Consider the following 23,309-nt stretch of genomic DNA (forward strand, 5'->3'; position numbering starts at 1 on the left):
AATTCCATTGCTCTTAATTATAGCAATGTTAGTGCCATCAAATGGAAAAGAGCTGCCAGAGATTAGTATTATGCTTTATATGTCACAGATTCCCTTAGTAAATGTACTTATTTTCTTCTGTTCCAGCACCAATTCCTACTTGGTCTCTTTAACATTAAACCCATTTTTCTCCACTAAGAGATTCTGTGTGTTTTTTAACATTGTTATGTGTAAAGGTACAAACAATTAAATTAAGCTTCTGTTTCATTTGTGGCACAAAGTCAAACCAAGCACAGTCCTACCTCTTCATAATGCTTTTCCTTAATCTCTAATGACAGGACAATGAGGTTTTGATATTTACATTTCAGCTGGTTACAGCTAAACTAGGGCTGGAATAATGTCCTAAAAGCTTTTTCTCACCATGTTTACAGTCAAATGGGGAGATCCCATTCCTTTATCAAAAGTAACACCACATTGAAATAACATGAATAATACATCAGAGCTAGTGAAAGGGAAACAATTTGGGTCAACAAAAGATGTGGTGCTTGCAGAGAGAGCAGGAGCCAGTTTGAAATTCTGAGAGTTCTACTGTGGACTCTGTGTTATGCTCTGGACAGAGCATTTTCCACACAGACCAGGCTGTAAGGTCACAAGCCCTAAACACAGACTGTCCCCACACTGACACAGTGGAGAGTCCACTTCACTGAGGTTCCTGGGCTTAATCATCATCATCATCATCTACAAATAAACTCCTCAAGAGACACAGGCTGCTCAGCTAATTCATGTGAGCAAGTCCAGTAGTATTAGAGAGCTGATCAGATGGTTAAAACAATCAAGATGATTGCACTGTTTTCTAAAACTAATTTTATCTGATGGCACAGAAATCCCAGCATCAGCTGATACCCTAATGCTGTGACAACATTAAGATAACAATTCTGTCACAGTACTCGGATGAGTATTTTACTTAAAACACCCATAAGGCAAGAGATGGTTTACCACAAAATTGATTTATTTCAATGAAAGGAGTTCAGAAAAGGCTGAAAAACACTCAACTAGTGCCTAAGACTGTAACAGAGCACTCACTTACAGAAAGGAACTTCCAGAAGCACCACACAGAACAAGCTCACATAAAATGAGGAGTGGAAGTACAACCACACGTTAGTGAGATGCTCAGCTTCCAGTCCTAGCAGAATCCTGAGCATCCTGACCTTTCAGTTTCTCAGACGAGTGAGCATTGCTGCCAAGGCCGACCTTTACTGGGGGATTTATCCATCACAGTATTTTATTTCTGACAGGAAGCAAACATTCTGGAAGTGCCCAAGGCACATTCTGATGTGATGGATGCGTAATGGTAACAGTCTTCCCAATGATCTGCCATCTATTTCAAGTTTCTCTCATTAAAAAAACTCACCTGGTATGACATTTGAGAAAACTGAGACTCTTTCTTATTGAACGTATCAAATCCATTTACATTTTGAAAAATTAGCATTTCCCTCACAAAGCTCAAAGAATAATAATAATAACTGAAACATCTTCTTGAGTCATTTCTCCAGAAATCCTCTATTTGCTTTTAAAGGTTTATGATTTGTCAATACATCTCCCAGGAAATACCACACAAACACCACCTAATACTCTGTAACAACCTGCAGTAATTGAAAGGAAAAAACCCTCAGTATTTGCTTGGATTTGGTATATAGATTCAGATTCACTACTTATTCTGTAGATTCTGACATTCTTCCCACTTACTTGCAAAGCAATTTCATACTGAAGGAGAGTAGGTAAAATTTTTTTGAACGGAAAGGAAATCTAGTATAAATTAAAAACTGCAAAGGGAAAGGCTAGATATGGAAGCACTTGTAGTTTTATTAACTAAAATGTGTCTACACTGCAGCTTGAATACATGTATCTGAAGTGATACCATGACACTGCAATATAGTGTATCAAGTTGTTTTACCCAAGTTAGATGCTTCAGGAAATAAATATTTATTTATTTCCTAACAGCTACTTTCCCTCCCTGATGTACTGAAGAGGAAAGTGACATCTTTGTGGGAAACAGTATCACTGAAAACACACTAGTAAAAAAAAACTTATGTGAAGTGCTGCTTTGAGAACATGCCACTTCACCAGTTCTTCAATTAATATTATTTAATAGGATTCTTATAATTAATCATGACTATGACTCATGGAACACCTACACATTCATTACTGGCAGCAGACTTACTATTGTCTCCCTACTTTTTATTTCCAGGTCAGATCTGCAGAATGGGGAAGATAACTATATACATGAAAATAAACAGTATTAGTTCTTTCACATAAATAAATTACTATCAATAGCAGCCTATGAGGAAAAATAACTTTAATGCAAGTAATGTCTGTATTTCCCACTAAGGTGATGCACTTGCACAGGAAGGGCAGTTGCTCCACATTTGTGAAGATTCCTAAGATGCCTCTCTCATGCCTGATTTGCTCCATGTTATTAAAAAAACACTCAACGACACCTGCATTAATGGCACTACTTCATACTGATGTCTGCAATATTTATGCTCAATCTGCAACTCTGGGACAGAACTTAGACTAATGGAAGTCAATAACAAAATCTTCAGGGAGTTCAAAAGTATTTTTTGCTAATGGTTTGATTTTGCGAGCTGCTGAGTACACCAATCTCAGAAGTAGCTTTTAGGCTACTGCTTAAAAGCAAACTGATGCCAATAGACTAATATGAGTACTCCTAAGTTTGAAAGAATGTTTGTAAGATTTTTTTGAGGATGGGTGAAAACCCCAAATGAAAATCCACAATATTATTCATATTAATCAGGAAAAAAACCTCAGACTTTTTTGACTGGAATAATCAGAATCCCTTTATATTTCTAATTTCACTAAAGAGTCTGGACTGTAAAGCTCTCATTCAAAAAAAACCCATGTGACTCACATTCATGATAAATTTAACAGACATGCTTAAATAAAATACTATATAAAAGGAAAACTGCTGTGAAACCTAGATTAGAGTCAGTTGTGTAACACTAAGCAAACAATGCTACAGCTGAGCAAATACACCTACTAGTCCCACTGAGATATTTTTTCCTTTTATTCCTGTGCTATATATTAAGGAAAAAGCTGCTGAAGAGACCTTTTTATTTCTATAATGCTCAAAGTATAATGAGGACTTGTCCTTGACTGAAACTAAGCAGTATTAACTCCAAAAGACTGATTAGTCTTTTTTCATAAGTATAACCATCACACAAAAGGCAAAATTAGACCCTTGAGCACCAACAATAAAAAACCCCAGATTAGCTACAGAAAAGACCGAATATAAAATATTTAAATCAGAAGCAACCATGAGTGAGGTGGTAATAGGGCTGGAAAACAAGGGCTGCATTAAAACACCTACAAAAGTGAGGAGATTGGTGGTACTTCCACACTTCCATGTGTAGATTTTTATAAACTTACTGCTGGCATGTTGGTTAAGAGATGGATATGGTTTCCTGATTTTTTAAATATATACAGAGCTCCAGTTTTCTTATTTACTGAAAATATTAATGGCATAATAATTTAAATAAATTTGTTAATATTTCCATGCATTTTAAAATTAGATTTTATTTCCTTGTTCCACATTCAGAGTTTGGGGGTATTCCACTGACATTTTCTCTCTTTTGTAGACATTGGAGGACTTTATCATTGTTGCTGAGCACAGAAGGACAGGAGAAAAGGAGAGCCCAAGTATCTGCGTTCTCATTTTCCACAGCAAAGCCCCAAAATGGGTCAGTCCCACCAGCAAAATGACACATTACCAAGGAAGAAGGTACATTCTTGACTGGAGAGGCAGTGTGATTTTCCTTTAGTGGGTTTTCTTTGCTCTTCAGAGATCAGGCTCTCTCTGGTTTTAACACATAACCCTCACCCCAGACTATAAAACCCTGCAATGGATTGTAAGTGAGCTACTATGTCATTGCATTAATGCTCAGAGTAACATTTATGAAATACACCAAGGGAAGTGGGGAGAGGGGAAAAAAGACGATTTCTTTTGACATATTATGAAAAAAAGTTTTCTACTCAAGTCATGCAAAAGGAAGAAAAGGTCTTTGTGAAACACACTTCAGCAGTTTGGAACATACACTGCACAATTTCACTTCAGAGCTTTCAGTAAACTGTTAGCGAATAAAGAAAACCTGCACTGGAAATTCCTCCAGGAACACAGGCCCTTTCATGTTTCTCAGCAAGGCTCTTTGGCTTTCATTCCTGGGCTGTTGCTGTTTCTCAGTCTCTTTCTGTGCCCCCAGTCCATTTTGTCTGGTTCCTACACCTCAGCCTGCCCTCAGTGCCTTATCACCTACTCAGCATCAAAGCCCCCTCAGAAATGATCTCTCTCCTAATTCTGGTACCCACCTATCCTACATCTAGAGTTCAAGTAAGGTGCATTTTTCAAAGCATTCACCTTGAAAAAAAACTCATACTGAAAATTCTAAGGCTGACTGTGCTTTCCCACTTGAGTGTCATGGGAGCGCTCCCAGGGCGAGCTCCCTGGAACCTCCTCCTGGCTCCAGAGCAGGAACCCACCAGCACCACGGCCCTGGGAGCAAAAACAGTGATCAGGCTGAAATATCAAACACTTCCCCCTTCAGATGAAGCCACATGAACCATGTTAAGGAAAGACACTTAGTGCTGCCTAAGTAACCCAAGTACTTTTCTCTCTCGTTTGCTGCTGTATTCCACAAACGCAGTTATATTGGGAAAGATCATTTAGGTAGATTCACCTGCCAGAAATGAGACGGTGCTTCTGTTCAGACATGCAAAACTCTAGGGGACACAGAGCAATGGCAGTAAGACAAACTGCATCTGTGTGCTGGAAAGAAGTGACAGTTTAGGAAAAGTTCTGTCTCACTGTGAAAAAAAGGTTATTACTCAAACCTAAAACATATCTACTACACTCCATCCACTGGTCATTGTCCCTGGCAAGGGAAGTTCTAGAACTTGGTTCTTATGGCCCAAATAAGGAACAAGACACAGTTCTACGCTAAGCACCGAGTTCCAATGTGCAGTGACAGTACCACTTGATCAGCACACAAATTCACAGAATTTTTTTTTCATATACTTGGAAACAAATAGGTAGGAATATAAACATATATGTTATTTCACAGCAGGTTTGTGACAAAGCACATCAAAAGAAAAATCTCAGAAGAAAACTTGTTTAAGAATGTGCGTCTTTTGTTCTGCTTCATCTGAGAAGGCAAATTCTTCTCTGAACTGCGATTCACAAATTAAAGCCTGCCTTCCTCTTGTAAGTACAATAAACATGATGAAGACAATATAAAAAAAATGATAGCTAGATATGTTTCACATGACCATGTGCTCCTTTTCCCAGGCAACAGGTCAGAATCACACTGATAACAGGTTATCAAACAAGGAACTACTACAGAGACTGGAAAGTGACATTTAAGTATCTGCACTTGGTAAGAATCAAACTCCATAAACAAGTACCCAGAAAAAGCTCTAAATCAAACACTTTGCTGATATTTGGTATATATATACTCTACTGTACATTAGCACATAAACAGATCAGTGTTTTGTTTTTTTAAAAAAGGAACATCTTTTGTTTCTTGAGATGCTGACTTTAAAAAGTGCTAAATTGGAAATGTGTCATAGAGTCTTGAAATAAGTATTTCTTCATAATCCTAATAAACTTTTCCACTTGTAAAAATCCCAAAGACCTTAACAGGCTGAAGAATAGTAGTGGCTTTACTGGAATGTTAATAATAAAAATGTTTAATTATGGGAAAATTACATTAAAATTCTGTATTTATTTTAAATTAAACTTTGGCTAGGGAAAAAGCCTCATATTCCTCAGATTATTTTAGAAACAAAATTTTAATTAAATGTTTTCAGTTTAATACTGTATCTTTTTATGCCTTTATTTTTTTTCACTGGCTGGCTGACTTGTAAAGTAACTTAATGATAACAGAGTATCTCACAGATCTCACACCACATTGTATAAACCTGAAGTATCAATCCATCTAACAAATGGTAGCGGGAAAGAAAAAGCTCTTCACTCAATAAACCTCAATTACATTGCAAAAATTAACCCTTACTAACAACCAGTCCCTCAGCCATGTACCCAAACCTACCCAAGTATCAAAGTATTTACAGGTGAACAATTACCTCAAGAAGACTAGGAAAATAAATAAGGGTTTTTTCTCAATAAATGGAAAATTCAAAATGAAAATAATTTCCAGACCCCTTCAATCATCAGAATTGTTTAGCCTTTACTTTAGCCACATATTTCCCATGTGTTACTGCCTCTCACTTTATGACCATAACTATTCAGACAGACCAGTCTGGTTTATCGTAATCCTTACAAACTTTTTAAATATACCACTGAAGATTCACATACAAGTGTGGAGTCTAATTATATCCCAAGGTATCCACAATTTAGGTGCCAAATAATTACAAAAAATGTACCAGAAGAAGAGAATCTCAAAGCTCTTAATTCACATTTACTCAGTTTTAACTAATACTTCATTGTCTTAAATACCAACAGGGATTTAGAAAAATGTATTTTATTTTGTTCTAGAAAATGTGGTCTAGGTCTCTCTCACACAACTGGAGAAGCGGAAACTGTGTTTTGAAAGCTGAGTCCTTAAGTCTGTAGCTTCAAAGGTGCTGTGTTTTGATAGGTAACAAAACTCTTCTGTCAGAACTGTAATTTACATTTTTCTGTTCTATGTTTCACCGTGGAAGAAAAAATAGTATCACAGAGTCAAAGAATGGTTTGGGTTAGAAGGGACATTAAAGATCATCCAGTTCCAACCCCCTGCCATGTGCAGGGACACCTTCCAGCAGACCAGGCTGGATCCTGGTCAAAGGCTCCATCTAACACTTCCAGGGATGGGGCAGCCACAGCTTCTCTGGGCAACCTGTTCCAATCCTTACCCCCCTCACAGGGAAGAACTGCTTCCACTCCAAATCCAGGCTAAACCTCCTCTCTGTTTGAAGCCATTCCCCCCTGTCTTCCCACTATGTGGAGCTTTGAGCAACCTGGCTGGAAGGTGTTCCTTGGCAGGGGAGCTGGAACTGGATGATCTTTAATGTCCCTTCCAACCCAAATCATTCTGTGATTCTGCAACCTCAAATGAGCAATACTCTTGTTATGGTAAAGTTTATTTTGGTTCAAATGAAAGAATACTTTAATTACTGTTCACTTGACAATACTAATGAGAATGCATTTGTAGATCCTACTGAGCACCATATATCTGCTCCCAAGCTGCTGGACCTGCAAAAAATCTGAACACACAGAGGTCCCATGGCAGCTCTGTAACCTGAACAGATTTGCCAAAGCTGTACTGACATCATTTATGGTATACAAAGGTGTTCCAGAAGAGTTACCCATGTAAATCAGAGCCAACTATGACAATTTTAAGATACCTCAGCTACTTTCCAGAACTTGGGAAATACAGCTATAAAATAATTGACATAGACTTTCTGATCCCATTTGCAAGCTCTAAGAACAATTCACATTCTTCAAGACAACAAGGATCTGGCTTTAGCTAACCAAAATCCAAACCATTATGGAAAAGAGTAAATCATAGAACATAATTTACAGTGTTAAACTATCCCTGAAGTTGTACCCTCAGTCAGTAAGGTCCTTTAAAAACAATGATTATCCTCATCAGCAGGGAAATGGCTACAGATCTCTAGAGAAACTCCAAATAACAAGGTAATTCATGGAAAACTTCAATAGACTATGGCCCCTACTGCTGAACTGTTACAGTATGTCTGAAACATGCCAGGAACTGAATGAAACTACCAAACTGACCTAAAGCACATGCCAGTGTCCTCTTGGTAAGACATATGTCACTATTTCTCCAGTCTCTTTCTCTAGCACTTTCTGCACTGGAGTTCTCTAAGAGATAGAAACCCATTAAAAAAAGTAGATGTTATTTTGGAAGAAAACTTCCTGCAGTACTTCCTCAGTTTCAGGACAAAAGCAATTACAGGAAAAAAAACTCGATAAGATAAAATCAGAAGCCACTCCCAGCAGCCAGGTAGTCCCTCCCAAGCTGTAGTGAAGGGAGATGAGGAGAAGCCAAGTGCCTGCTGTGTGCAAAAGCACCATAAAAAACTCAAGGCTTGAATACCAGAGGTGCTCATTTAGTTTCTTGCTACAAAGCTCAATCTTGAAAATGGAAAAATGCAGAGGACACTGCCTAGAAATGGTATAAATTAAGATATATTACATTCTCTTAATGCATTTTTCTCTGGATTTAAGAATTAGTCATTCCCCCAATAATGAAAAAGGAGGTAGGGAACTTTTAAAGCATCAAAGAACTGCAAATCCTCCACTCCATCTAGAAAAACCCCACATGACTCCATGCTCTGTTCAGGTTGGGACACACACAAAGCCAACACAATCCCTACATTCAGGATTCTGTCATCTAAGCCATCTCTCACACAGTTTTTCTCAACAAAGAGTAAAACTAAATGAAAAATCGCTGTGGTTAAATGGGCACAATCCTCCCCAGTGTATGAAGTTAGCAATACATTAGGATGTTGATGCTCACTTTTACACACAAGGAACAACAAAAGGAAGTATCATTTTAGCCAAACTGGTTTTCAACTTGAAGTAGCACAAATAAAACACACCACAAAAAACAAGGACAATTTTCAACAAGATGAGAAGAGCACTGAGATCAATTCTTCAAGGAGTGAAGATACATTCAAAATATGGACAGTTTTAGAAGATGTACAATCGTGTTCCCCATCTTTACCATCACCTTATTTCTCTCTGTTCTACCCTGGTAGGCTAGGATTCACGCTAGAATCAAGTCTTGGGCAAAAAATTTAAAACAGACATTTCATTACTATCATGTTTCTCCTATTCAGTCTTCAAGCAGATAGGAACCTCTTTCTTGGTTTCCACCAACACTGATTTCTTTGACTTTCGTGTCCTTGACCATGTCTGGAAACTGCTTCCTACATCTTATCAGAAGAGAAAGCTGGCTGGGAAAGTTACCCTTGCTATCCTTTCCTGTGCCCAGTTTGTTCAAAAGTATTTTAAACACATTATCTACTTCCTTAAAATCACTTTCTTTACTGAGCTATTTACACACTGGGGGAAAAACAGCAGTCCACCTCATCTGGGACTCTGCAGAATACACAGTAGCTATGGCTAGACAATTTAAGGCAGGCAACTGGCAAACTTCTATTTTTCCTCAGCTGACTGCAGACAAACAGCAACCAACTCAATACATGCAAAATGAATATCATAAAGTACTATTTAAAAATACCTGAAAATATTTCAGGAATCACTATTTCAGAAACCAGTGTTGTTAAAAGCTGAAGAAATGCAAGACTTAAAGGCCTCTACATTTTACATGATAATGTAAGTTCACATTTCCAAATATCAGAAAGCAGGAGAGTTACAAAAGTATAAGACTGAAACCAAAAAATACAAGAAAAAGCTGTAAACTCCACTTGTTCACATCTATTATATTTTTTCAAGGAAAAAACTCTAATTTCTGTTTGATCAGATTCTTTTCCTTACTTTATCTTATTAATCTGCAATTCACATTGTTTTTGCATCTTCCACAAAGATGCTGTAGAAGCACCAATAAAAGCCTATCTTCCTGAAGCTAACAACAGTTTCTTTACTACAAATCTTATATACTGAGAAAAATACTTCTGAATGGTAAGAAAATTGAGTTAAGTTCCAGATCAAACAAATGACTTCAACTTTTGACTCCCCCACTTATATTTTGAAGAGCTGTTTTCTTTCAAACCTTGAAACAAAATTACTCCCAAACCCCATGAAATGCTATTAAAGCAGTGGGGGAAGGTACGGCCACATTGGGGTGTTGAAGCTCTACCATACACACTGTACCAGGATAATGAGGTGAATTCTTAGGAGTCATCCTGAGAAAAGCTCTGGCACTAGGTCTGTCACCAAGATCTTCCTTGTGACCTCCTAAACTTAGAAAGCAGTTCTGAGAAAACCCGTGGTTCTCCCTTGCTGAGATAAGCAAGACGAGCAATGAAATGAACTGAGGCAGCCCACCACAGATCTGACTGTATATTCCAGCTTTTCTTTGTCCCTTGCCACAAACCAATGTGATACACAGGATTTCAAACACCTCACAGATGCAGGTTTGTGCACTCATGAATAGTAAAGAATGACAAACCCCAGACTTTGAAAGAAAGACAAAGAATCCACCTCTGTCTAGACACAAATACATGAAACAAACTGCTCAGGTGCCTTTGCCAGGCCTTCAATGAGCAAATCAAAAGAAGTGAAGAAGAAAGACACGCTAAGCAGGGTATTTTGTGAGGCATTCACAGATTCTGAGATCTCTGTAGTGCCATGTTTTAAACCTTCAGCAAACAAGTGCCCAGAAGAAAATCAAAATGGATAAAAATATGTATTTTGGAACAGGTCAGTGAAGTATGTCCACACAAGCTTTACTAATGCAATCACAAGTTCAGTGAAGCCAAATGGACATCTCAACTGGTAAACAGAATAATAAGAAACACTGTCATATCCAGTTAAAGCAGATTTGCAAACAATAGGCAGCCTAACTAATGAGAAACATGGATGTAGCTTACAAATTAGAGTCCCTCAAGGTAACAACAGGCCCAACATATTCTCCAAAAACTGAAAGATCTAAACCAATGGACTATATTACCAAAAGCTGGTTACACTTCAAATATGCATTTTTACATGAACAGAAGGAAAAGAAAATGTACTTTCCCAGTAAAGATGTCAGTGCTGCAGACCACATCACAAACCAGTTCCTCATGCCAAAAGGACTTCCAAAAAGACAGAAATCCCCTACCAAGCAAACAACAACAAACCCAAAGCAAATTAGGTGGCAAACAGAGGAAAGAGCATACAGCTTTGTTTTATTTAAACTATTTTTCTGAGCACATAGCTGCACTTGCATGGCCAACAGATTTCAGAACATGTGAAGAGAACTTTTCTTTTAAAATGCAGGAACATCCCACTGAAATAAGACCAAATGAAAAGAAGCACAAGATATTGCAAACATCAACACACACTTTCAATTAATTTACCTTTCATTCTAAACTTTTTAGAATTAACTCATACAAAGATGAGCTTTTCCACTACCACACGAGACAACCAAGACTCTATACTTCTCTCTGCATTCTTAATCTTAGTAACAAGTTAAAAATTAGTGGAGAAATTATTACCAAGCACTACAGCCTGGACACAAGCAAACATAGGATTACTTGGGCTCCAAGCCAGTTCCACATAAACTCCCTGAGCAATCATTACACTTCTTTGTATTAAGGAACAGAGAACTACAAAAGAGGTTGGTCCTTATTTTTCCAAAAACTAAACTAAACTAACATAAAAAGCAAAGAAATCCCTGGTGTGATAGTGGGATAAAGAAGTCCAATTCCATCTACCTATTCCTCTACAATCACAGTTGTGCCTTTACTTAGCTCCCCCTGGGGATACCACACGAAGGATAAAAGAGAATAACCAAATCAGCATCATTATTTGTGGAACTGAATTAACTGAGCTAGACCATACCTTGGACCGGGTTCCTGACATGGAGGGAATAAACCTGAGGCCTTGGGGGTGGATGCTGGGGGGATGCTGATGGAGTCATTCCATAATAGGTCATGTCCCTGGTCTGCAGTCGCGATTGGACCCCTGCCCTCGGTACCCCTATACATTGTGATGTTCACCACGCCCTCGGGTGTTTTGAGCTCGCCCCCAGAACCTGCAGTTTCTGCAGTTTGTTATTTTACCACCATTAAAGCTTTTCGGGTAAATCCATCATTCCTGTCCCTCTATTTTGCCAGACCAGTCCCAGGGTCACAGAGAGCAGACTGTGACAACTCTTCACTGGCTGACTGCTGGACTACACGAAGAAAGTTTCTCAATGGCTTCAGCAATGACTGAATAGAAAATACACGGAATGGCACTCTATTCACACTCCTCTCTCTGCACTGCCATGAAACACCTGCAACGTGGGATCTTAATGTTATTTGCAGAATTTGAAAAAATCAGTAGGGAAGATTCAGTGCAGACCATGAAAAGAAGGGGTCGAAACAGAGACTGCAACACCAGAGATGTTCATTCTTCAAAAAGTTTGTAGTTAAGTAATTCCATTGTAAACATTTGTGCAAAACTTGAAAAGGTACTGATGACAAAGGTGAGGCACCATCACCCTGAGCACAGGGGATGAGCAAGGTACTGGACAGAAAGAAATGATACTGAAATAACAAAAACAGGATGAAATTCAATACAGCAAAACACAAATTTGAACAGCTCAACCAGGACTTCAGTTAGAAGAAATTACTAGACAGGAATGAGTTGATCACAAAATTACTGTAAGCCAAAAACAAAGGGGCAAAAACCTTTCAGCAGCGAGACTTTTAAAAAAAAGTATTCAATTTTGAGTATTATTGTCATTTTTAATACATACACACACACACAAAAATGTTTTAATGTTTTCAAGCTCATCTTGAGCTTAATACTGTCAGGTTCACTCATTTTGAATAGTCTTATTTTGAAAGCAAAAACACTGAAATTAAGTAAATTATTCAAAAAAAAAGCATTTACCTAATATGACTACAAGAAGATGCAAAGAAAGGTGTATTCTATGGCTTGTATTGAAAGACTGATGTAAAGCACCATTTTAGTCAAAATGATGGAGAACATCTACTGGTATCTTATGCCAAATTTTTTGTTCTATTATAATGCACGTAAAGTGAGAATACTCAAGTGAAAAAAGGCCTAAGCATAACCATGGGAAAACCACAAAAAAATTACAAAGATTTGTTCATATCATGGCTGAGTTAATATAAAAAATAATACCATTATTAAAAATCCCTCTTGGGTATTATTAAATATGACCATAGAAATATAGGTACATGTGGCAAAACCAATGTGAAATACATTTCCAATATTTCAAAATGGTACCAAAATATGACACCAGAACAAGTTCATCTTTTTCAAAGGTACTTCACTTTTCCAAAGGCATTACTTCACTTTAAAATATTAAATATTTATCTAAAAATGTATTTATTATTAGATTAAGTATTTCTATGAGTATTTAGAGTATCAAATTAAGTTTCATAGCAAACACCAGCTTTTTTATACTAACCTGCTTTTTGAAACTGGCATGAAAGTAATTCAGTAATAGTAAATTTTAGTATATTTGAGTCATGTCATTTCAGGATATAAATTGGTACAATAAATATTTACTCTATCAGAGTATTTACTGATTAAATTCAACTTTTCTTTTGTTTCTAATTTGTTTTGGTCAGTCTGGTTCTTCCTACCTATTCTAGTTACCTCAAAACTAATTAATGACATATTCCATGTAACTCCAGAAAACTTTTTAATAAATTGCAACAGAAGTTTTTAGCACAAGGATCTGCCCAAGGAAACCTTATTATCCTTATAAATGGGAGCTCAGATATCCATACCTGGATATTTTTAGTCACACTTGCATTTGTCTTTTGTATTGCATTTGGTTTTTTATGAACCCTACCCACCCTGTTTCCTTACAGACTTGAGCATTCAAGTGTTTTTACTCACTTCTGTGCTCCCTGAGACAACAGCTTTGTCCACGTTCAGCGATACCTGCTCTTCAGTCTGGCAGACTCCCACAGACCACTCCGCACAGCGGTGATGAGCCCAGCAGTGACCTGGTGTGTGCAGAGAGAGAAAGGGCCAGGGTTGGACAGCTCTGTCAAGCACTTCCTCCAAGTATAGAACTCAGTTCTGGCAGTAAATACTTGCCAGAAAAAACAGAGAATTCTTCTCCCCCTTTTCCTTTTTCTTGTTGCAGCACTGAAAACCCGTATTAACATACACTGAATATATTGCAGTTACTGTCAGACACTAAAAACACTGTTATTTTGTTTTATATACAACATACCTTTTTTATCTGTTTATAGTTTTCAGGTGCCTGATCATGTAATCATAGCACTGGGGTGCACAGCATTCTTTGACTTTGATTCTACATTCAATGCTTGTGTGACACACACAGACACAAAAAGTTCCATTTGACCTCATATATCACTGCACATAACCTTTCCCTAGGTTTGTACTCTTTAATTTATGATTCCCAAGGACTGGATATCTGTGTGTTCATGTTGAACATGCTCATATGATGCTTTAGGAATCTACACAAAGTGTTTAAAAGCTCAAATATAGCATGAATAGAAACTCATATAAATGACTGAGAAAACGGCATCAATACAACAAACACAGTATTAGAGATGCACCTACCTAACAAAAAAACATAATCAGAATTTGTAGAATTCAAAATGTAACTTTTACAAGAAGTTTCTAATTCAATTCTGGGGGAAAAAATGCAAATTATGTATACTTCCAAAGGAATTCTCTGACTGCTTTATACAGGAATTAGAAATGATGGTTTACACTAGCTCTTGAAATTAGTTATCAGCCAACTTAATAATTCAAGCTACAAAAAACAATCCCAAAAAAAATCTCTGTAAGGGTTTGGGAAGAGTTATTTACAAATGATAGGAACTTTAAAAATGTAGATTGATAAATGTTCGCCCACCCATTTATACACACTATAGTAAAACTATTTAAACAAAACCATTGGATTTAATTTTTTCCTTTTAATTAGACCTTGAAACAAGTTTCCATACTCATGAAAGACTGGCATTTTTGTTATTACATAAATGTATTTCTATTTTTTGGAGCAAAATATGTGAATGGACTACTGGCATCAAAGCATTTGGACACAGATGCCTCCTGAAAAAGTAATTAATAACTTAATTATAGAGAAGTTCAATTGAAATGAAAGAGCAGATGATAAACCAGACATTTTTCTGACAGAAAACCTGCATATTCTGGAAACATGCACATGCATTATGCCTCTACTGCTCTAATGATGCTGCTCTTTTAAATCTTCTGTCCCATTATTTCCAATAATATTTGCAGCAGGAGATCAGGTAACATCATAGGATTAAGATTTTTGAGAATTATATTAAGCTGTGCCTCATTCCTTTTCCCTATTCTCCCCAAAACAGAATCATGGTACTGAAGGTATTACTACTTGAACACCAGTTCTGCAGCAGATTACAAACATTTTCCACACAAAGCTGAGGATTCTCTTTTCTGGAGAGAAGACTAAAAAACCACAATCTGACATGGGCAAAAGGTACCAAAGCACCACCAAAGACTGGACAAACACCACAGCCACAAAAAAAACAACAGCTGGAAAATTTCACTCATGTCACTGTGGCTACTGTACTGCTACTGGACAGGGAGAAAAAGGTAACAATGGCTCTTACCTGTTGGCTCAAATAAGGCTTGAACATCAATGTCATCTGGTAAGCCAACTAAACTGAGTTCATCCCAGAATTTGACAACCTGATCGTCAGAAGCAGTTTGGGTGCTTACACTTGTACATGATGCTATACTCGATCGAGATCTGTATCAGGAAGCAGAAAAACAAATTTAGAAGTGACCACATTCTTTGTTCAACTAGCCAGATACTAACAAACTCGCAGCGAATAAAATGTTTTCCTAATATGATAAAAAATAAATTAACACGAACTAAAGTCTTGTGCATACTTTATCCCAACACTTTCCCCAGTAACAGTTTCCAGTTCAAGCTGCTGTTCAGTAAACAAGCCTGCTCTCTTCCAATTCCTCAGGACACACACGCTTCTTTAAGTTTGATTCTATACATATTAAAACTTGCCCAACCCTTGGAATTGAGAATGAGGTAACAACATTAAGAAGCGAGGTGCTTATAGAAAATACTACAGCTGTGGGGGGAAGGTAGAAAAAAGACCAGGACTTCAAAATCTGTTTGGAAATAAACATCTTTATACAATGCCACCAGATGTTAGGTGGGGGTGAGGCAGAGGAAAAGGAGGGGGGGAGGGAAGGGGAGGGAGATTGAAAAATGCAGTGATATAAAGATACTATATTGTACTAGTTTATAACCTTATTAAATTGTTCCCCAAATTCTAATCTCAACAGAAAACAATTCACACAACTCAGATTACTGCATTTTAAAAACATTAGCGATGACTCTATATTTCCTGCAGGCTAAAGAGTATCTTAGACATCTAAGGGTGTGCATTTAGGCCTACTGATAAGAGACGTGATCACTGATGCCTCAACAATTGGTAGGAAAGGTGGTTCTGCATTTTCCATTAAGATTCTTTGAACCTGATTATTCTCTGCTATTAATAACTCAATTGTATGCATTTGTCAATAGATACAGTAACCACTGGAACCTGTGATAATTGTGCTTTCCTGAAAACTTTGCTCTGGTTCAGTCATTACATTCATAAATACATTTTAAAACCCCTTAGTTTATGGGAAATAGAGTAACATCTTTCTTGTACCACCCAGGAAAACTTAAAAGTTTTTTATTATTACATGGTAACTTCATGACCTGCGTAATTTAAAAAAAAAATCGACCCCAAAACCTATTAATTGTGACACTATCAACATCTAAAACTTCCTTAAAAAGCAGTATGTTCTGTTTGACAAAACTGGTTCCTCAACACCATTCATGTCCACTGGAATTACAGAATAGTGTGGATTGGAAAGGATTTTGTTCCAACCCTCCTACAATGGCCAGAGACATCTTTCACTATCCCAGGTTGCTCTAAGGTCCATCCAACCTGCCCTTGAACACTTCGAAGGAGGGAGCACCAACAACTGTTCTGGGCAGCCTGTGCCAACACTTCACCCCCATGAACATGGAGCCTCCTCTACCACCAAACTGCTACTCACAACACCGAAGCTTAAATAAGAAAAACTAAAACCCAACTGACAAGGCATTTTTCTGCATAAAAAAGCTTTCTCACACTATCAAACCAATCCATTTACAGAACTTCTCAATTTACTCTACAATCTCACCCTGCATAGAAACACTTTACACAGGTTTCTCTGAAAATATTATTTCATATGCCTATAGAATACAGCCTGAGGCGAGGGTGTTACTTTTACTAGCTTCAAGAAAAGCCACTTTTCTGTATCAGCATTACACAATGTGCACTTTTCCACCACCAACACGATGACAAAAACATACAATGTGCACCCAAGCAACCTCAGTGAGTGCAGAACACTCTCAGAAGCTTTTGCAGCAGCAGCACAGCCACTGACAGGTCTGACTCAGGGAGTCTGGCAGAGCCTGCAGCTGCCTCCCTCACTGTATCCCTCCCAGGCTGGGAGTCAATCAATCCTCCAATGCTCGGTCTTGCTCCACATCGCCCGTGGCTCTGCATCCCTGCCCCACATCATCACCACCCCACACTGCCCATGGTTCTGGACCACGATCCCACACTCGATCCCTCATCTTTGCCTCGCCCACAGCTCCGCCTCACCACCCTGCACCACTGTAACATATCACCCTTCAGCATTATTGTAACACAGCATCATCCCACACCACTGTAACACATCACCCTTCAGCACCACTGTAACACAGCACCATCCCACACCACTGTAACACATCACCATCCTGCACCACTGTAACACATCACCCTTCAGCATTACTGTAACACATCACCACCCTGCACCACTGTAACACATCACCCTTCAGCACCACTGTAAAACAGCACCATCCTGTACCACTGTAACACATCACCATCCCACACCACTGTAACACATCACCATCAGGCACCACTGTAACACATCACCATCAGACACCACTGTAACACATCACCCTTCAGCACCACTGTAACACATCACCATCCTGCACCACTGTAACACACTACCATCCAGAATCACTGTAACACATCACCATCCCACATCACGCCTTGCCCTCTCTGCCCCACAATGCCCTCAACAACACATCACCAACCCATATCACCAGTACCGCCCTTGACACTGCACCACCCTCAACCCCACACTGCCCACGGCTCCACCTCACCACAGCGCCCTCAGCCCCTTCACCACCCTCAACCCTGCACCACCCACAGCCCCTTCACCACCCTCAACCCTGCATCACCCTCAGCCCCTTCACCACCCACAGCCCCTCACCACCGACAGCTCTCCACCACCCTCAGCCCCTTCACCACCCACAGCCCCTGCACCACCCACAGCCCTCCACCACCCACAGCCCCTCACTGCCCACAGCCCCTTCACCACCCACAGCCCCTGCACCACCCACAGCCCTCCACCACCCTCAGCCCCTCACCGCCCACAGCCCCTTCACCACCCTCAGCCCCTTCACCACCCACAGCCCCTTCACCACCCTCAACCCCTTCACCACCCACAGCCCCTTCACCACCCTCAGCCCCTTCACCACCCACAGCCCCTCACCGCCCTCAACCCCTCACTGCCCTCAACCCTACGCCTCCCACAGCCCCTCACCACCCTCAATCCCACACCACCCACAGCTTCTCACTACCTTCAACCCCACAATGCCCAAACCATAGCTGTGGCCTGTAGCCCTGCATCACCACTGGCTCCCCTCATGCTTCTCTATGTTGCAGCCGCTCTGTCACACAGACAGCACTGAATGATCCCACATTCACCATCAATCCTGAATGAATCCAAGTCAATCCAAGTCCCCAGTGACAGGACCCCCATGCCCATGAAGACATGGCCCTGATCAGCCCCATCCCAGTGCCCTCGCCACACACACCATGTACTGAGCACCCTCCACTGTGGGGCCAGGAATGCCCCTGCCATCCCTCACAGTCACTGAGAGGCCTGGGGACCATGAGCAAAGCCCCCTGTCTAGGAGAGCTGCCAGCAAACCCCCACTCCTGCAGGGCAGGAACCATGGCTGTGTGACCTCAACAGCACAGGCACCACAGCGAGAGCCAGCGCGGGATGGCAAGAGGAGAGGCTCCAATCAGGGGGGCAGAGGCTACCCATTATTCCAGGCTACACAACACATGAAGCGTCAGAAATCCATCCTCTTCCACCCTTCATGTGTACTTTTACTTCAGCATCACAAGTAGATCTGTGCTTTACAGTAGCTATGTCTCTTTTCTGTGTTCTTCCAGAGTGAAGATTCTCACTTGGGAAAGAAACAAACCCATTTTTAAAAAGCAGAAGAGACAGCCACTGCTATACTGCTCACGTGTTGGTTGCTCTGGGGCTGTTTTTAGTTCAGTTTTTGTATGCATTGATTTTCTTCAGAAACATTAATATTAAAAACCCACATCACACAAATACACGGTAGTTGCCTATTGTGGTACAGAAACAGTAAAGATCCTTCCTGAATTTTGTGCAAAATAAAAAATCTGCATATTTACTGTAGGACAGACTTACTTCTTCTGGCCTCTCTGTTTGCGCGGCACTGAGTTTTGCCTTGGAGTTCTCTCACAAGCTCCATCGGTGCTGTCGCTGGCTTCACTCTTATTTAAAGGCTGGTTTTTCCATGGGATAACATACCCAGGAGTGGGACCAAATTGTTTTAAGTCTCCTTGTCCTAATGAGCTCCGTTCTCCACAGTAACAAAAGGCGCAGAGTTGTTCGCTGTAAAGGGAAGATCATTACTTCTTTATTAGGGGAAAACCAGCAGAGGATACTCCATCAAAGAGTAAATTTCATGCTAATTTAACCCTTTATAATAAGACAATAAAATCTCCCACTTGCTGTCAGGTATCAGAATTCAGCATTCAGAAACACTATTTCCAGCTAATTGGCAGTTACATCAAAATAACTTTTTTTTCTGTTCACAAAACTGCCTGATTAACAAAGCAAACAAAAAAATGTCCATTCTAAACTATTAGAATTTCCAAAATTCTGTGTGTCTAGACACGTGCTTGCTAAAAGGCATCAAAATGCTACAGAACACATACATTACACTATAGAACATTATAACACATACACCTTTCTGGAAGCACATGCAGCTTATGTTTAACACAATGTGCAAATACTATGCACTAAAAGGTTTACTAAAATGGAGAAAAATGGAATAATGAGAAAACCACAGCAGTGGCTACAGTCACACATGCCAAAGCACACCACATACACAAATCCAACCATCCTCATTTACTTCAATATTTAAAGACAAAATGATGTCTAAAAGTTTTACTGGAAGAATTTTATATTTACAGAACTGTGACCGCTGCAATACCCCGTACCATTTGCAATTATGTTTTAACATGCACAACATAGTGACAGGATTGAAATGACAGCTCTGACAGCACTCCTTGTGTCACATCATATGGAAGCTACTGAAAAATATTTCTATAATAAACATACCCACAAACTTAAAATGTGAACTTCTGCAACTAATGCAGTTTGCATTAAAGGAAGGCCATTTAACACTTCTTTTTTTTTTCTTTTTTTTAATGCTTAAATGAGCAATTCTGTTTTCTTCGTATTTCTGCCCCAAAGACCCCAAAAAGATGCCTCAGGGAATCAGGCACTTGGATAGAGGCTTAGTTATGCCTGGATTCCATTTAAATAGATTTCAGTGCATCTCCAAGGTGGCACATTTGGATTTGGGACACTCTGTGCTCTGTGAGTGAGAGGAGGAAAGTGAAGTGGGAGGAAGAGAAAACCTTAAGGCTAAACTGCTGTAAAATATTTACTGAATTCTGGGGGAAAAAATAAAGCCTCCTGTGCTTTTCAGCCTGAAGAGACAAGAACAGCAACAGAAAAAAGTGCAAGTGGAAAAGGAAAGTTCCAGATCAGAAGAGAAAACCCTGAGAATCCAACAAAGCTGCTGATATTTGGTTTATCATACTCTGGGATGGCTCCTCTTGCTCTCACCATAGAGAAACAATAGGAGCAAAGAAAAATAAGAAAGAAACCTGAAGTTGTCTACTGCTGCTGGTAATACCAGACAGTCAGATGCTAAGGAAAGGAGAAGAGTTTCATGAGCCCAAAATGAAGCCAGAATGAAGCCAAATGCTTTTATTTATGGTTGACAGGTAGGATTGCACTTTCATTAAGGCAGATGGACCACTGAGAACATGCAGGTTGGTGGGCAGATAAATTAAATCCCATTCATGGTTCTGAAATTACACCTTCCTATGGTACTGTTAGGAAACATTTGTCCTCATCTCATGGCCTCGGCTGCACATCCCTCACTGATCTGCCTCAACACACAACCAGCACGAGCCAGCACAACCCCCAGAGCTGATGGCAAATGTCTGACACGTTCCAGAAATCTTCAGAAAGAGATGTCCAAAGACAAAAAAATCCAAAGAAAATATGGATAGTGTGAGAGCAGTAAAAAAATGAGTAGTTACACTGAACAGTACATAAGTCTATTTCACAGCTAGCTTTCAGTGTGATAGAGCAACCAATACACTATTATTTGTCTGTCAGTGACTGTAACCACTGGACTGCCAGTGAAACCTGATCTGGCTTCACAAGCAGAGTTCCTAAGCAGGGAAAGCAAAACTATTTATGCTGGTTGAGACTAGAGAGACTTGTGAGGAGAATTAAGAGATTTAAACAGGCAACACCACAGTGTATAAATTACACTAGTTACAAACACAAGATTATCCACAGTGGAATAAATAATTATTCATACATCCTGTTAGGACAGACTATCACTGCTCATTAAAAGACTTGAGGATAATTACAAACAAATAAACAACGCTCTTTAAAGTGGAGTCATAGCAAATATGCAATAATATTTAAGTCTATAAAAGAGAAATACGAAACAATAATTAAGAAAAAAAAAATAAACTAACTTTTCAAGTGGTATTATTTGAAAAGGCATACAGGAGTAAAGCTGGTATTTCTGGAGCCTGTAAGGCAGCTCCAGCATCACAACTTCCAGCAGTAGCTTTCTGCAAGCAGAGTGGAGTGAAACAACAGGAGCAGTGAGTTTCACAGCTACTCTGCAGCGTGGTGCAGACAGCTGTGGAGCTGTCAAGAATCATATGGCTTGTGCTACTGCTCCTGCTCCAGCAGAGCTGGGGAACGCAGCTGAACCAAGTGCTCACCATGGGGTGGGGGCTGGGGGAGCCTTCACTGAAGGCTGTTTGCACATGGATGCAGAAGTTAAAGACAGGAGCAGGAGAACGTGCCCAGAGCACTGCCAGAACACTGTGGGGCTGAGATAAAGGGGAGAGATTATACAGAGGGGGAAAAAAGGTTTCACAATTGCCAAGGGCGTAAGCAGAGGGGCTTCAACTGTACCCACAGCCAGACACTCAAAAACACTCAGTGGCAGTCCACTCCCAGCCTCCTCTGGGATGCTGGAGAGACCCTCTGCAGGAAAGCCACGCTGCTCTGCCTCCTGACATGCCACAGCTGCTGGCTTGTCATGCCGTATACAAAGTGGCCATTTCCATCATGTTAGCCTTTTAGCTTTAAGTGCTCAGTAAATATTTTAAGTTATGTCTGTATGGGCAGAAGGTAGAGATTTTTTCCTATCATTCGAGGACTGCAGAAAGTACTTAACAAATCTACTTTCCATATGTCAATATGCAATTAGAGGATCTAAATCTGTGATGCAAGAAGAACTCTCATATTGAAGATAACGAAATAGAGTTACTGGCAAATCTTAAGATCAAACCCTAGATCTGTTATCATAATTAACATATTTTAAGAACAGGATAATTCAAAATGGGATAAAAAGCAAGAGACGATGTGTCACAAATCTTTTTATAAGATACTAAGAAAAAAGAAGCTCATCAGTGCTCAAATCATTTAAGATATATCTCCCAAAATATAAGTTCATCATTATCTATAACTTCAATTTAAACTACTTATTTTCCCATGACAAATGCTACTTTCTTATAAAAGTTTAAAGATCCAGAGGTGGTTTATTACCAGAAGGTGCTCCTATACCTCACCTCATCCCAGAGGATTTTATAGATTTAAGCACAGAAATTTTAATACATAACACTGAGGAAAAACTGTGCTCAGAATGAACCAGACATACTGGGTTTTGGGGATGCAGTAAGAGGCAGAAAAGCTAATAATGTCTGAAGCTAATGTCTGTTCCCACGGGAGGAGATCCAGACATGGATCCTGTTTGAAGGATGCCCTTTCTAACAAGAAACATGTTGATCCCATCACTTTTTCACAGCCATTCTCTTTTACAGGTTCTTATTCCATCAGGTCAGTGTCTCCTCCTCACCCAGCATTTACTCAACCCCCTGACAAAAATCTAAAGTGCTATAATCCTCCCCTGTCCACATCCTGACAAAGGATAACAAAATGCCCTGCAGCTACTTAATCCTGAAGGAAAGGAGACCAGTCACTATTTCCTCTACTTGACTGATGACAGTCATCAGGACTCATCCTAAAACACAGACTTTTCCACTGAAACAACTTCATTTCAACACATGCAGTATTGGGCAACTAATTGCACAATATTAAATCACAACCAGAGGAGGAGAAACATCTGGTTTGCTTGCAACTATTCAGTCAGAGAATTAAG

General features: G+C 39.5%; 1 protein-coding gene across 10 annotated transcripts in view; it reads right to left on the reverse strand.

The window, feature by feature from the left end:
• Positions 1-23,309, reverse strand: part of KMT2C (lysine methyltransferase 2C) — a 190,661-nt gene that overhangs the window by 97,909 nt on the left and 69,443 nt on the right. For 9 of the 10 annotated variants that reach the window (XR_004500383.1, XM_015653364.2, XM_015653412.2 and 6 more), the window contains 3 exons: positions 19,226-19,432; positions 15,274-15,413; positions 13,541-13,650 (listed from right to left, as the gene is read on the reverse strand). Coding sequence is in view for 9 of the 10 variants with exons in the window: in XM_015653364.2 (XP_015508850.1) it covers positions 13,541-13,650; positions 15,274-15,413; positions 19,226-19,432 (457 nt within the window). In the remaining variant the exon portion in view is untranslated. Of the gene's footprint in view, positions 1-13,540; positions 13,651-15,273; positions 15,414-18,822; positions 18,966-19,225; positions 19,433-23,309 lie in introns of those variants that run through there. The other variant, XM_015653438.3, reaches the window with a different exon arrangement.

This window comes from Parus major, chromosome 2 (genome assembly GCF_001522545.3).
Source record: "Parus major isolate Abel chromosome 2, Parus_major1.1, whole genome shotgun sequence".
NCBI lineage: Eukaryota > Metazoa > Chordata > Aves > Passeriformes > Paridae > Parus > Parus major.